The sequence below is a fragment of the Chelonoidis abingdonii genome, chromosome 18, assembly GCF_003597395.2.
Source record: "Chelonoidis abingdonii isolate Lonesome George chromosome 18, CheloAbing_2.0, whole genome shotgun sequence".
NCBI lineage: Eukaryota > Metazoa > Chordata > Testudines > Testudinidae > Chelonoidis > Chelonoidis abingdonii.
Genome location: NC_133786.1, coordinates 12,088,829 through 12,104,670, shown reverse-complemented (window position 1 = coordinate 12,104,670; position 15,842 = coordinate 12,088,829). Strand labels below are relative to the sequence as shown.

At 44.5% G+C, this 15,842-nt stretch overlaps 1 protein-coding gene across 4 annotated transcripts in view; it reads left to right on the top strand.

The window, feature by feature from the left end:
- Positions 1–3,469: 3,469 nt before the first annotated feature.
- SORL1 (sortilin related receptor 1) overlaps positions 3,470–15,842 on the top strand; it is a 100,284-nt gene continuing 87,911 nt past the window's right edge. For 2 of the 4 annotated variants that reach the window (XM_032802326.2, XM_075073604.1), the window contains exon 1: positions 3,592–3,953. In XM_032802326.2, the coding sequence (XP_032658217.1) occupies positions 3,672–3,953 (282 nt within the window). In that variant the 5' untranslated portion in view covers positions 3,592–3,671. Of the gene's footprint in view, positions 3,954–15,842 lie in introns of all 4 variants that reach the window. The other 2 variants (XM_032802328.2, XM_075073605.1) reach the window with 2 other exon arrangements.

Sequence of the window (15,842 nt, the reverse complement as noted above, 5' to 3'; positions counted from 1 at the left end):
GCTGCGGACAGATTACTTCAGGGCTGTGGGCACCAGTGTTCTCTGTCCTCGTGGCTTTTCTCCGGCTTCTCTCTTCTGTCTGGATTCATATATTATGTAATATTAAATATGTTTTTTGTATTATTTAATGTACAAATACAAAATAAGGCTTGTAAAATTGTTGGCACCTGCCACGCTCTTCTGAAAACATGAATGTGCTACTGGTCAGAAAAAGGTTGGGGACCACTGCTATAGCAAGGTAAAAGAGCCATTGCTGTTTGTCATGCAAATAGGGCACTTGAGTCTACAAGCCCCATTCAGAACTGATGTCTGGTCTGCACTTAAAAATTAGGTAGACCTGGCAAAGTTGCTGTGAAAAATGTCATGCCCTGAGCATCATACTTAGGTAGACCTAAACCCTAGTGTAGACATGGCTAAGTCAATGGAGAATTCTTCTGTTGACCTAGCTACCACCTCTTGGGGAGAAAGATTAGCTACATCGATGGAAAAAACCCTTCTGTCAGTATAGGAAGCATCTACGTTATGGTGGTGCAGCTGTGCTGCTGTAGCATAGACATGTCTTAGCCCATGCTATTCCCTAAAGAGCCTCTAACTCACTGCATTCCCTTCTATCTTTGAGAAAATGAATTATCTAGGACCTCTTTAGTTATGGTATAGTTCAAACATCTTATTATTTTAATAATTTATTATGCGTTTGGGGTTTGGCTTAGTATAAAGAGAAAATTGTCCCATGAGCGGGTTCTTTCAGTAGCAATTTCTACTTGAATTCCAGAAGGAATACGGAATTCAATTTGTGGCTAGAGTAACCAAATTTTGGTAAAACAACTCATACTAAAAAAAAGACCAGTATGATGAACCTGCTCAAGGAAGACTTCATGAGTAGCATAAATACAGGCTGTATTGAGAAAAGGTAATCTGCATAATAAACACATCATGTCCGGGCTATTATCAACATACAACATAAATGGTTACACAGAGAATGACCCAAAGCTTTAAAATGCGTATGCATATTCTTAGTTTTAGTTGTGTGGGTAAAATCAAAACTATATTTACAAGATCAGGGCCAAAGGTTGCAGATGCTCTGGCCCTAAACAGGAGTCAATCGTGACCTGAAATAGTCTCATAATTTAATTGTCTATTCATTTTATATCATCAGATTCTTTTCATTAACTACTAACATGTAAGAAGCTACTTTGGTACGAACTAAATTCAACCACTTTCTTTATTCAGCTAAGCAAGGAGATGCAAACGAACATACATGGAGGACAAATGTGATTGGGATGAGAAGGTTGTGCCCTAATGAAGTATTTTATCATTTAAAATCTTCCAAGATTTTGCACAAGCCACTTGTAGGCATCCACAGACCAAGTCAGGGGTGATAGGCGTGCGGGGTGGAAAGGGAACATGGACCCTTCAAAGCATGTTTGTGATCTGAGGTAAATGGATTCAAATCTAAATAAGAAACCACCTCAAATACAGTCAGAGAGGTGTGAACTGTGAATTAATTGAAACAATTAGCATTCAAATCTTCACACTACAACTGCTACATTTTTTTGTTAAGACCTGCTGCCACCATGGACCATCCTGAGGTTAAAAAAAAAATAAAATAAAAAAATTCGGCCACTAAAGACTTAATGGCCACGTTTTCAAAAGTGGGGAGATTTGGTGCTCAGTATATTAGCCCAGATTAGCCTTTGATGGTCTTTCTAAGGCATCCATCAGCATGGGTCCCACATGCTAGGCAAAAATTAAAGGGCAGGACACAGTGTAACTGAAGCAGCAATTTTCTCACAGTCTGCATTTGTTCTGGGTGCAGATTTAAGAGATTCTTGCTTTCTTCTTTCCTCACATTTCTTCTGTTCCAAATTCTCCATTTGTGGATTGCTCCTAGGAATATACTGCCGAGGAAAGGTATTTCCAAAGAGGTGGCCTCTGTCTTTAGCCCCAGATATACCAACGTCAAGCTTCTTCTAATCTCCTTGTTGTAAGGTGCTCCCCAACTGAGATTCCACCACTATAAACCTTCTAGCCTCAGCTTCACGACTTACATTTATCACAGCATCTTTATGCTTTATCTGCCTCAGAACAGTGTGAATGGCTTGGCATTCCTTGCAGTAGATTGGAACATCCCCATCATGTGAGTAGGGCGGTGAGATGTTACTACCTGCCTTTGTTGGGTTAATAGATGTACTGCACAAGCTTCGGTTGCTGTCACATGGCCTCTACCTTTGCTCACATAATGTAGTCTCTGAAATAATAATATTTGCCATCCTCCCCTCCAAAATGACTGTCCTGTGCAGTAAAATTTTAGATGCAGGCAATTTGAGACTGGTGGCTGTCTAAAAATATTGCACTTGCAGTTTCACTTGGATAATCAATCTTTTGCTGGTGCAGATAACACCAGCAATTTATACGGCATTTAGTTTGCAAAGTGCTTTTCAAATATTTTGTAATAAAGTGTCACAAAATCAGTGCTTGATAGGCATGTTACCCCTATTGTATAGACAAGGAAAAGTTAATGCACAGAGAGCTCCACAGCAACTTTTTGAGTGGCCTCTTATTAGAAAGATCATTTTTGCATACTCAGCTGTAGACATCTTGGACATGATCTGCAGAGATGCCATGCATCCATCACTCCAAGTTCAAGTGGAGTTGTCAATGCTTAGAGCTTATGAAAATCAGGTACAAGATGTCTCAAGTTAGCCCTCCCCCCAACTAAGACAACCAACACCAGAGACTGTCTATGATCATTTTGGCCTAAGACATCACCATGAAGCCACCCATCTAGTATCCACGCTTCAGTTTTCGAGACCCGCTTGTCTTTTTAAACCATTCTTCAATTAAACCAGGATGGTGTAAGACTGTAGGTGTTAGGGGGAGAATGCGGAGTTATCCTAGCTCAGTAAAGCACCTTGCATGCTTTTGGAGGCTATATAAAATAACTGTATTTAGATAATTACCACCTCACAAACGCAAAAAGCTTGCACTAGTGCAAACACAGAGGTTACTTTTGAAAGTGCACTCAGACACTACAGTGCTAGGTGGCAGTATAAAACCCTGAGACAGAAAGGCCCAGATGTTATGTTCCATCTGCATCCAGACCGCTTTTCAAATGCACCAGAGTTTGGGGTGCACATGGGACGCATGCTTCATGCCCCGCCCCCCGCCCCTCATGCAGACATTGCGGCCTCACCGCCGTGTTAAACCAACACACTACCCGTTCCAGCCCATGCCTTAAAAAAAGATTTGGAAAATCTTCAGGAGGATCGTAGCTAGGATTTCGGGGGAGGGAGGGGGAGAGCGAAAAGGGCATTTGCTTCTGGGGCTGCCCTACTTCCTCTGGGTCAAGAGGGGAAGCAAAGAAGCTTAAAGAGAGAGTGTGGGTAATACACGTGACTTGCAAGTTGCACCCACGCTGCCGGTGCCAGCAAGCTCGGGCGGCGCTCCCCTCCCCCGCTTCACTGCCACACGCACGGTGCAAGGGGCACCGCGCAGCACCCGGAGCAGCGCGTGCAGACCCCGGGAGCGGCTCGCGCCAGCCCGGCGGCAGCAGCGCTCAGGCAGCCGTCGCTGTTGCTCCCTCCCGCCGCCCCCTTCCTATTGCACATTCTCTCCTGGCGGCGGCGCCCCCCTTTGCAGCAGCCCCACCAGCACCCGGGAGGAGGAGGAACATGGCGACAGGGAGCAGCTGTGGGGAGCTGAGACTACCCTGCCTGGTAGCCCTGCTGCTGCTTGCATGGAGCCCTTATCCGGCTGCCGCCGCCGCCAGCACCCTGGTTCTGCACGGGGGGGCTGCACCCCGGCCTCAGGACCGGGGCTTCGCGCTGCTCCAAGGAGAAGCGCTGAGCCTGGGTGACAGAGGGACGGGCAGGGCAAGCGAGAGGCTCCAGCCGCGGAGGAAGAGGAGCGCTGCGGAGCAGCAGCAGCAAGAGCCCATTAAGGTGTATGGACAGGTGAGTAGCTTGGTAACCCCCGACTCCCTAGCTGCACGTTTGCTTTGCAGTGGTGCCCTCGCCGGACCCCAGATTGCAAGTGTTCCCTGCCACAGAACGCCCCCCCCCATTGTGAAAAGGGAGCATCGTTTGCAATTAGGGGCATGTTGTTGTGTGCATGCCTTGCCCCCCCAGCTCCCAGTGGCACTGATTCCTTGCATCACATTTCCCCTCCATTGCAAAGGGACTGCTAGGAACGCTGTGGTTCTGTGCAGTGTGTTCCTTATTTAGGGGGTTATTGAAAGCAGTGCATGCAGTAATCCGCCCCTGCCCCCGGCGGCACGGACTCATTCTAAATATTTGTGCTCTTTCATCTCTTCAACCGCCCAAAGCACCAGAAGCTCCGTGCACCTTCCCGGGGTTCTCCACCCATTTTGTCAGGAAAGGTAGCCCGGGTCACGGATAGGTCCCGTTAGAGCCTAGTGACGTGATTCATTGCTCCCTGCTTGGAGAACGCAGAAGTGTTTATTTTAATATTTGGTCGCTAAAACCAAACTAAGCAGAAGGGATCATTGCATCATTCCACTGCAAGGGAGTAAACACCGTTCTGCTTAGAATTGACTCATTAAAATCAGCCTGCTGCATGCACCTCCTTATCAAATAATTTACACTGCAACTCTGAACCGTTTTACTTGGGGGCAGCCCGGGGTGCTGCAACTGGAAGGGTAAATTATCTGCTGCTATATAGAGGTTAGGTTATCTTGTAAACCATCAGAAATAGTGCAGGTGGCTTCTTCAGTTAGTGTGTCTCATCAAGAAATCAAACTTCGTCTTGAGGAGCTTCTTAACCTCTACAATGTTGCTAATAAAACAATAGGCTTGGTGGATAAATTCAGAGAGATCCGAGGTAGGTTTGTGGTACTGACAATGTCAAGGCGACATTACATTGCCCAGGTGACATTACATTACCCACATGTAAACAAATCAATTAAAAAAAAATCAAATTTCAGCCTAAAAATTGTAAGTAGTTTGAAATCAACTGCACAGGCTCTGTTGTGATACACTGCGGTGCAAGTGACTTCCACTCCTGCTAAAATTATGTCCAATCCTATTTTGTATATTAAACATACACCTTTTACCTTGAGGAAAAAGGTGTAGGTGGCCTTTTCCTGTAGACTGGACATGAGCAGGCAGCTGTAGGCTGAAAGTTTGGGTGCTGAAAGTTACTCAGCCTAGTAGGTGTCCTGAAATGATAATTTTGAGAAATTTATGACAGATTTTGGACACAAACATTACTCCCCTTGCAGCTTGTAGCCTACAACACTCCAACTCTTTTCGCTGGCACAAAGTGCAGTTGACTAGAGACTGCTTTAGTCACATGTAGCAGCAGAACTTGAAAGAGAACCTTTCGATTTTAGTCATCTAAATATTAGCAACAGATAAATACACAAGACCATGCCTCTCTAAAAGAGGGTAGCATCCCCTACAGAATGATCTCCCTAGAACAAGGTAGGTCCCTTCTCTGGGAACAACTAAGGGAAAAGAGGATTTCATGGGAAATCACACACTTTGCCTATGTAACTATAAATGCACATCTTGGTGGGATAGAGGCATTTTATTCAGACTGAACATACATTTTAGCTGCACTCTGTATTATGTGGATGATTTGCAGTTAGTACTTCACTTATCATCCCATCCTTCTGCCATAAAAGAAATTTCATCCTAAAGCTGCATTTTATATGAGTTTTTCAGAAGCCACCATACAACCCATTGAGGATCTGCCTTCCATCAATGCCAGGGAGGGAGGGCAGGCTTGTTTCTGAATATAGTGTTGGGAAAGATCTGTGGGGAGATCAGAAAGTGGAAGTGTTTCACTGAGTCTCCTTTCTCCAGTTTTGATACTGAACAAGTTTCACTGCATTGGCAACAGATCGCGGAAACCCTTTGAGAATTGCAGGGGGTCACTTTAAGTAGGGACAGGAAAGGAGTGTTGCAATGCAGCTTGCTTGGTGCCTACTAGAGGCAGCCCTGGCTCTAACATAGCAGCTTGTCCAATTTACAGAAGTGTCGGCCTCCCTCCATTAAGTTATTCAAACTATGTCCTTTTCATCGACTTGGTTCTGAACCCTGCGTTAGCTAAATAGGCTTCTCAGGGGAAGTGTAACTAGCCATCATTGAGCAATGGATTGCTTCATGCTTGGGTCTGGGTTTTGCCATATAAAAGTCTTGTTTTCCCACACCATCTGGCACTAAATGCCATTTCAGATCATCCCATCTTACAGATTTTTTTGCTGATATTCTGAAGGGAGAATCCAGCAAAGAAGCAAGATGTGGAATGGGAGCTACTGATCCATCCCATTTGAAATAGGGGATATAGACTCTGGTGCAGTAAAAGCTGCTTTAATGTAGAAGCAGGAAAAGAGCAGGTTGGGGAAAGGCCACTCTGAGGTCATTTCTCCAAACGTCTGGTTTCATTGCACTGAAAAGAGCAGTTCCTACACATCTGAAACAATGCTTGTTGGCTTCCCTGACGTTTACTGAATTAAGAGAGCATAATGAGGGAATTTTGGGAGAACCTGACACTGTTGCTTTTGGTACTGCTGTTCTGTCAGTTCCCACTCAGGCTCCAGTGGCTTTCAGTCAACCTCCTGAGCAGCTCAGGTGGAAAGTTTTGGCAGCAGTCTGCAATGTCAGAGATGGAGTAAAACCCACCACAGTAATTCCAGTACCAGCCAGACCAGGACAAATCGGAAGCAGGAGGAGTTAAACATCAGAGTTCCACTTTATTTGGCCTTTTCTTGTTGCCTTTAATTTTCAAAGAGCACTTTCTGCAGAGAACTGAGTCACTCTTGCTAACAGCATGATACACAATTTGAGGCTTGGGTTTTAACCTCTTGTCCTTCTGCTACCGCAGAACAGACTGTTAGAAATTGAAGGCCCAGGTTCCAGATATCAAAGGGAGAACGTCAGCTTGAAACTTCGCTTCAGAAAGAAGTTGCCAGGACAATCTTTTTTAAAGCGTTCTGCTCCCTGTTATTTACCCAAACAGAGGGAAACTCATTTAGTGATTAGGCAAGGGACACTGTATAACTGTCTACCCCTGAAATACTGTTAAATGCACCAACTTAAAGGAATACTTCTCCTTTAGTCCCAGGTGTTTCTCGTAACAACAGCAGGAAAAAATTCAGACAGAAGGGCAATTTTAAAAAGGGTGAGCATCAACTTTAGCCTCCAGTTGAGTTGGAGGACTTTGGATTGATCAGTCCAAAAATGCTACAGTAAGCAAGACAAACCTACTGCCCAGCTTCTGTCCTCTATTCATAGTACCTTCTGACAGCTGCATATCTGGCAAAATCTCATGCAGGCCCCATCCAGCAATAAGGTCTTGCTAAGAGTTTGCTTGTCCATTGGTTCCTTTTGACTTGAACAAAAGCAGATGGGCAGTGTGATTCTTGGGGGAATACGTTGACTAAAAGCCCAATGTGACAGACACATGATGTGGGGCCTTTGCTATTGGTCATATCAGCTCTCATTCCCATCTTATTGGAGAAACAAAAAGTCCAGCTCTGCGTGTCCCCCTCCCCTCCCCTCTCAACCCTCTCCAAATAGGAGGTAGAGAAACCTAACAAAAATGCAATGCTAAGCACTTCTCCGCAGTTTAGGGATCTTTACAAACCTAATCTTGGACAAATTGCTAATCCTTTGGTTTTCCCCATCTGCAACTAGGGGTCAGTACTTCCTACCTCACCGGAAATGCTGCAGTTAAGGGTTTGTAGCGTCCCTGGCTCCTAGTTGTGTGTCTGCGGATCAGGGAGCCAGAGACAGGAAAGGAAAGACCTAACATTGGGGGCTCTATGAGACCAAGATATAGCTTACCTAGCGCTAGGTGCTCCAGGGAGCCCACAAGATTGTTTCCTGTCCTTGCTGCCCTTTTCCTTTCGGCTGTCACTTGGCTTAATGTGCAAGCTTAAGAGTTTTGAGGTTCCTTTTCCTTCCCACAGCAATAAGCAACAGTTCCCTGCATAGTTTCCAGTAGCCAGTTTGCAGAAGCACTGGCACCCATAACTTGAGCTTTACTTAGGGTGACCAGATGTCCCATTTTTATAGGGACAGTCCCGATATTTGGTGCTTTTGCTTATATAGGTCACCTGTTACCCCCCACATCCTGTCTTGATTTTTCACATTTACTATCTGGTCACCCTAGCTTAACTCAATGGGAGTGGCAGGTGGTCAGCATATCTGGAAGTCAGGCCCTGCGTCTGAGACGTATGACATATTAAACAGTGCCGTGCTCCAAGTCAGATTATGGGGGGCTTATGTCTTCCCTTTGCCCCCCCTTTTTGCCATCTGTCTCTTGCTTATTCTAAGGCATTAGCCACTGTGTTAGCGCTAGTCTCAGGAGACTCAGTTTCAAGATAAGAGTGGTTTTTGCTCACAGGCGCAGTTGAGACGAATCAACACAGCGCAACCCTGGGTTCCACTCAGAGCTCCATGCAACCTGGCAAGCCCTGCCTACAGGTCTGAAGACTGCTCTTTCTACGCCTGCACTGCTGGTGGTGCAGCAGCTACTTAGGTGCCTGTGGATAGCCTCTTCCCTGCTGAAGGCATCATCAAGTGGTTGGACTCAAGACATTAGTTGTTAACTTGCCCACAGCTGCTCCTTTCCTAACAATTCCAGCACTTTTAACTTTTGCTTCCTTAAATCTATAGCACCCCTACACCCAGAAAATCCTGAGAGAGCCATTCACAGTTGTCCCAGATCTCTGTTGGCATCCAGAGCACATTCCAGCCATCTGAAATAAACTTCCCAGGACACCCCAGGACATTCCTCTGAAGCGAAGAGGAATTCAGTTCCTACTGTGTATTATTGTGTGTGCAGGCGGGAGAACAGGGAGATCCCCACTGTCATTGCTTACCTCTTCTCTGGACTAGCTTTCCTCCACCACCATGGAAGTCAGTATCTGAATCCGCTTCTTGCTGTAGCCAGCTTGGAAGAAGAACCGATGAACCAGCACAAGTGAGATCTCAATGGCGGTCTCCCAACTCTGATGGAAACGAAGGAAATGGGCATGTTATCTAGTGGAATTTCTACGGCCTTGCTCCTAGTTTAAAGTGGTGAAGCTGTGTGTAAAGATTTGACCCTTGGTTCACACACAGACCTCATCTCCTGCCTCCGTTTTTGCAGTCTCCTCCGCACTGGCTTCTGACACTCATGCCATCCTCCCCACTCCAGTTCAGTCAAAATAGAGCAGTTAAAAGTATCTATCTTCCTCACCCACCCCACGTTAAACCCCTTTGGAAACCAACCACTGGCTTTCTCCACCACATTAAGTCCAGACTCTTGCTATTGGTGTCAAGGCCCTGTGTAATTCTGCTCCTTAAAGACGACCTTACTACATCCCATGTGTTAGTGCTCCAAACCTCTTCACTCTGCCAACAGCAGCTGCCTGTATTCCCACTCCAGGGCTATGCATGGAGCATCGGCCCCAAAGGGGTTTGCAAAGCCCATTAGCATTTACGTTAAAAGATAGACCTGTCGTCTCAGTAACCTTTCCTCTTACTGCATGTTCTTTGGGGGACTGTCTCTTCCTTGTGTTTGCATAATTCCTAGTGCACTGAGCCCTACTGCTTCCTACAAAAACTAAATCTGGGGCTTAAAGGTGCTAGTTTGCAAAGGCAGGTGAGAGAAGCCATTCGAGCCCCCTTGCACCCCACATCCAAAAAAAATCCAGCTGGCTTTTTAAAGAGTACTTTTAGCTGGGTTGTATAGCACCCTTGCCCATTGCAAAGAACTGTCAGAAAGATCAGATTGATACTTTTTATCCCTGTTTTTACAAGGGGGGGCGGTGGAACAGAGGTAAAGTAACTTGAAGGCCATGCCACAATTCAGCTGGAGAGCTTGGGTTAGGTTTTAGGAGTCCCAGGCTGGTACACCGTGCTCAGTCTGCTTTTCTGTATTTTGTTTTGTTTTCAACTTGATCCCATTTGAGGATTGCCAGATTACATTTTGTTAATTTGTTTAGGGGGGGAAAATAGCCCAGCAGCTGTGGGAACAAATCTTTTCTGGGAAGCGATCTGATTGTGAGGAGATTGGGTGATGTGGGCAGAGAACATTCTATTTTTGAAGAGTATAGAAATCTGCTTGGCAGGGAAAATTCCATCTAACTCTGTGACTGCAGAAATCAATTTCACTACATTTGAAATGAACCATACTTAATTTTGACCTAATTTGCCAGCACATCAATTATGGTCCTTCCAAGAACAGAGTTTAACCTTCTAGTGTCCAGCTTCTGTGCTCTGTGTTTGTTGCAGTCTAGTACAAATGATAATTTAACAACTCTCGAGCATTAGCTCGCCAGTCTGCATGGATTGTCGAAGTAACTTTTGTATGGTTCAGACAAGCTTACTTGTAGCAATACAGAAAAATCAGCCAAAAGCTCCCTTTTTCTCCCATTCATTCCCAAAAATCATAGTAGTACCCAGCTGATAAAAATCAGTTAACAAAAGTGTCCATTATCATCCCCCACATCCTGCCTACAGATGGTGCAATAAAGGCACAAAGAATTGAAGTGATTTACACAAGGGCACATAAGAACGAGCACTCTGGGTCAGACCCGTGGGCCATCTAGCCCAGTATCCTGTCTCTGACAGCAACCAGTACCAAAGCTTCACAGGGAGTGGACAGAACAGGGCAGTTCTGCAGAGATCTATCCCTATCTTCCCCTCCTGGCCGTTTAGGGTCACCCCGAGCATGGGATTATGTCCCTGACCATCTTGGCTAATAGCCATTGATGGACCTATCCTCCATGAGCTTATCTAGTACTTTTTTTAATCCATTTACACTTTTGGCCCTCAACATCCCATGGCAACAATTTCCACAGGTTAATTGTGCGTTGTGTGAAGAAATACTTCTTGTTTTAAACTTGCTGCCTATTAACTTCATGATGTGATCCCTGATTTCAGTATTGTGCAAAAGGGAAAATAATAAATGGGGTAAATAGCACTCAGGGGACCAGGGGCAAAGACAGGACTGCAATTCAAGTCTATTGAGTCCTAGTCCATAGAACTATCCCCTGGGCAACACTGCCTCTTATGAACCTGACCATACCATTGCAGCCGGTGCTCTTAACAGTCTGCATTTACATTCTGTCCTCATCAGTAGGATTTTGGTGGGAAGAGGTGGCCTTATCTCTGCCTCTGATGCTTGCTTCATGCTAAAACTTGGCAGGCGAGATATTTACTTGGGAACAGTGTTTGGTCACAGTGTTTCTACTGATCCAGTTAAAGCAGGTGGGGAGAAGTATTCAAGGTTTCATTGTATTTTTGTTATGCAACAGCAGGTTTCAGTGTCTATCGTTTGCCTGGCATTTGGGCAAATTCTGCTCTTATTTATATTGGGGTAAGTCAGCAGTAATGCTGGTGCAATCAGTGGCGTTAATCCAGCTGCACAGTTTGACTCTGTGTCCTTCAGCCAGAACACTTAGTGTAACATTGAGCTACAATCCTAACAACAGAGCCGTCACAGCCCCCTAGTGTGGTGGCTGTTACATCTAATACTTTTCATGGAGCCATATCTAGAATACACTGACATCAGCAGAACCTTAACTTTCCCTGCTCCTATAACTGAAGCCCAGTTATGTTCCCTGGGATTGCACCAACTCCCTTTCTGCTCCTGGAGACTCTTGCTGAGTAACTGCAGGCCCCAGGAGCATTGCTTCAATTCGGGAGAGCTGAGCTCCCAATAAGCTGCTGCTCCCATCTGCTGAGCTGGGAACCCAGATTATCCTAACCTTTGTAAAAGCCCAATGTTTCAGATGTACACACACCTTAAAAAAGGGTTGGTAGGGAAGATTTCTTGACAGCAGAGACTTTAGGAGCAAAGAGAAAACAAGTGACTTCTCTGTAAAAGGATTTGGCTAGCTTGACACTTCTTTGAAATGAATCATCTATGCTTCATATTCAGGCACTAGTGTTTTCAACCCAAGTGCCACAGGAAGTGATGCACACTAGCAGCGATAGAAACATATGCTTGGAAGCAAAGCAGAAGGTACAGTGATGGAGGTGATGAGGAATGTGACATGCACAGGAACTAGCATGGAGACTACATTGTAGTTCTCACTATATCTTAATTCATCCACTGTGCCAAGGTGCTGCAGAACTCTCAGGAGTGAACAGTAGGAAGAGGGGGTGTGATATTTACCTACCAGACTTAATGCATGACTTGCATTTAAAAACAAGAAGAGGATTAGGATGGCCTTGCCTTAAAGCCCCATTGCTTTTGTCAATGCCTAGCATAGCATAGTTTCACTCCTGACCCATTACAGAGGAGCACACAGGGAAATTGCACAACATTTTCAAAAGGCTGTTTTTAGTTATGAGAACTTCACTTTTTAAAGCATTAACTTGTTTCCTGCAGAGTTTTCTCTTGGGATTCACCAGTCAAGTTTGAGATATCTTGGGTAACCGCTTAAATATTTGAGGAGGAGTATAATAGAGTGAATATTCCTTTACCATGTTGAGAGTATTTTTAAAGGGACATAAAAATCTTGTCAGTTGACAGCTGGAAGTCTAGTCAGTTTCAGATATTGCACTTGCCCCACCTAAAACCACAGTGTGCTTTTGCATGTTTCTCGCCTGCTGTTGACCTATCAAAGGTCCACCAAGATGATAAACAAGGAGAGAACTCTACAGAGTATTGCCAAAGAACTTAAGTAAATAAACAAATTTTTTTTTTTTAAATCTGAGACACTACTTCACACCAATGATTTTAGGTGATGGTATCCCTTTAACTTGAATGTAAGCAGCTGTCAGCTTTTTGAATGACAGTTTTTGTTGCATTGTTTTGAAGTCTAGGAGTAACAACATTTATTTAAATTCCGCAGTTTAGAAGAGCTACATACAAGGAAGGGAGAAGATGATCAAATACTTAGACATGCTTTTGTGGAATGCCAGTTTTCTGATATGCATAGCAACAACCTCCATGGGCCTTTCTCTCAGAATTTTCATTAATAAAGTTGCCTGGGGGAGGGAGGTGGGGTTTGGGGCTATGCTGTTTGCTGATTCATAGCAGAATGAATTCACTGATGCAGATTTAGCTGATTGGCCCATTAAGAATAACTTTAATGGCAGGTATTTGGCCATTACATTTGTGTGTTTAAGTATTCTTATGTTTGATGGTTTGTAATTCTTTTAAATTGAGTTACTGTCTCAGACATGGCCTGGAGAAACTCTCTATAGCATTAGGAGGGGGCACAAGCTATTGAGTCCTGCTGCTGAGATCCTTAGCAAAGGGGCCAGTCAGTGGTAGCTGTGGTTGGGACACCTGCCCTCAAACTACGTTAAAGGCATCAATTTCAGAACTGCACTTGTTCTGTTAGACTAGTACTGACTGGACACACTGGTTCAGGCTGCCCAGCACTCATACAAAATTGCACCCATTTAACATTGATGTAAAAATGACATTTTAGTAGATAGGTACAACTGTGTGCACAGAGCAGGCCTCACAACAGCTTCACAGTCTGGTATTAACTTATAAGCATATAAAATGTGTTTAAACAGCAGTGTTTTTGTAGTTGTTGACAGCACTAAAATTCATTAACAAATATAAAGGCTTGAATCACTGAAAACCTTCTTCCCATCGCTGAGCCATTCTACAGGGCAAGCTAAATAGATCAAAATCTGGCTTTACTCATCTAAGGAGATATCTGCATTAGGATGCTGGATGCCAGAGGCTGCACTGGAAATGTAGAGAATATTACCTCTTTCACAGAAGGAAACAAAATGCAAGAGCAGTAAGATGCCCAGTGGCTGTTTCCCCAGGCTATTCTGTTGATCTGCATTTGCAATTACCTGTTTGTAAATCTGCATAGGACAGTGCTTGTAGGTGGAGCTGCTGGGGTGGACATCTTGTTGCTTCAGCTAAGCAGCCTTGCCAGTAAAGAGGAAACACTTAAACAGAGAGAAAAAAAAAAGAAAGAAAGAAAAAAGGTTGGAAGAGACCTAGTAGCAAAATGCTGAACTACAAATACAGGAAAATTTTCACTGCATTTTGACTTGATTTTTCCCTTCTGAACTTCTCAGTAGCTTCTGTATTAGAGGGACAACAATTAGAATTTCATGCAGATTTCATACGTACTTAATCACTTGGCCAATACCAAAACACATCCATTAAGTGGAATTGATGCAAATACTGTCTTGATTAAACAGCAGACTTTGCCATTCCCTCTCATTAGGCTAAATCAGTTCCTGGGGAGATTTCCCCAATTAAGCAGAGCAATTTGCACTCTGGCATGTGGGGAGTTGCCAACATTTAAAAGGTTTTTAAAGGAGGCACCCAGGGGCCAGGAGAGTTAGAGTGTTAGGTTCTGGGGTAACATAAACCTTCCTTTTCAGTTCACTTTACATAAAACAGTCAGGTGATAAGCATCAGTTATTACCCATCTGGGGCATGACTCAGACCAGCAAACCAAAGAAATAAGGTTCAAAGTCCCATTACTAATCCCCACAGCTATTCAGTTCCTAGTACCTCTGTTTCTCAGGATCATAAGACTGTACAGCAACAGACTGGAGTCTCTCCATGGAGGATTTGGAATAATAAAAGCAGAGGCAGAAAGACCTCCTAATCCTGGGTCAGTGCTACACAGAAAACTCACAGGAAACTTGGGAGTAAAAAAAGGAAAAGCCCTTTTGCTAGATTCCCTACTTAATAGCTCAAGGAGCCAACATGCTAACTAACCCCCTAAAACTCTTACTATCCTTCTCAGCTGCATGGACTTTCTTGGAGACACTTTGCTAAGTGGCAGTTTAGCCTCTATATAGACTCACCTGTAAGGTTAATAGAGTTAAGGTTAATAGGGTCACCTGGGGCTGATTGGCTGATGTTAGTAATAAAACTCAGCTGTCTTATTCCCCCCCCAACACAGTCCTCCTCCCATCCTCCATCTCTAGAGCCTAAGGTATTTAGGCACCTAACTCACATAGGTGTTGTGGGCAGGGTGTATGACCTAGAATCATTTGAAAAAAACCAAGGAGGTTTATTCCTGTGTGTACAGCAGGGTGACGTGTTGCACCCACAAGCTGTGGTACATCCTGTCACAGTCCTGTCTTCATGCAAATTTTCGCCAGTATAAAGAAAAGGCAACAGAAAATGCAACTGTAAATATGATCAAGGGGAATGAAGCTGGGGCCAGAACATTTTCAGTGGAGGGGCTCCAGGTAGGGAACACACTCCCAGAGGAGATCAGGTGCATCCAGAATCTGACTGTTTTTAGGAAGGGCTGCAAAACTGTCCTCTTCAGAAAAGGCTTAAGAATGACACCATTGATACCATGCCCCCTCCCCCACAAGCCCTTCCAACAACCAATTAAAAAAGAAAATCTGTCCCCCAAACAGAAAATCAAACTACTCTAGCCCCAGGCAGAGTTGTGACCCTAAAAAGGGAGCAGTGTCTGAAATTCACTAGGGACTTGAATAGGTGTGGTTGATTTTAGGTGGCAGGTGCCCTGATACTACAGTGATGGGTGGTGGTGTACTTTGTTTAATCCGAAAAGTTTTCCATAGCGGCCAAGTGTGGAGGGGGCTTTTGGGATTCATAGCAGGCTAGAGCAAAACCTGTGATCCAAACACTTGAGAACCTTGCGGGGGTGGGGTGGGGGTGCATGAGAGCTCAACTTTTGAACTTGGCATAATTTAGTAGCAAAAAAAAACAACCCCTCACGGCTCCTCCCAGATGTTCCTCATCCCATGGAATATTGTGCATTTCAGATTTGCTGTACCCTGACTTTTGCTGCTGAAAATTATTGCGATGGTAAATAAAGCAGCATGGAACTAAGGGTCCATAGAAAGCTAATTATGCTATAGGAGGAAAGCCTGCATTTCAGGTTTCTGGCAATCTTAGGTTTTTTTTTGGTG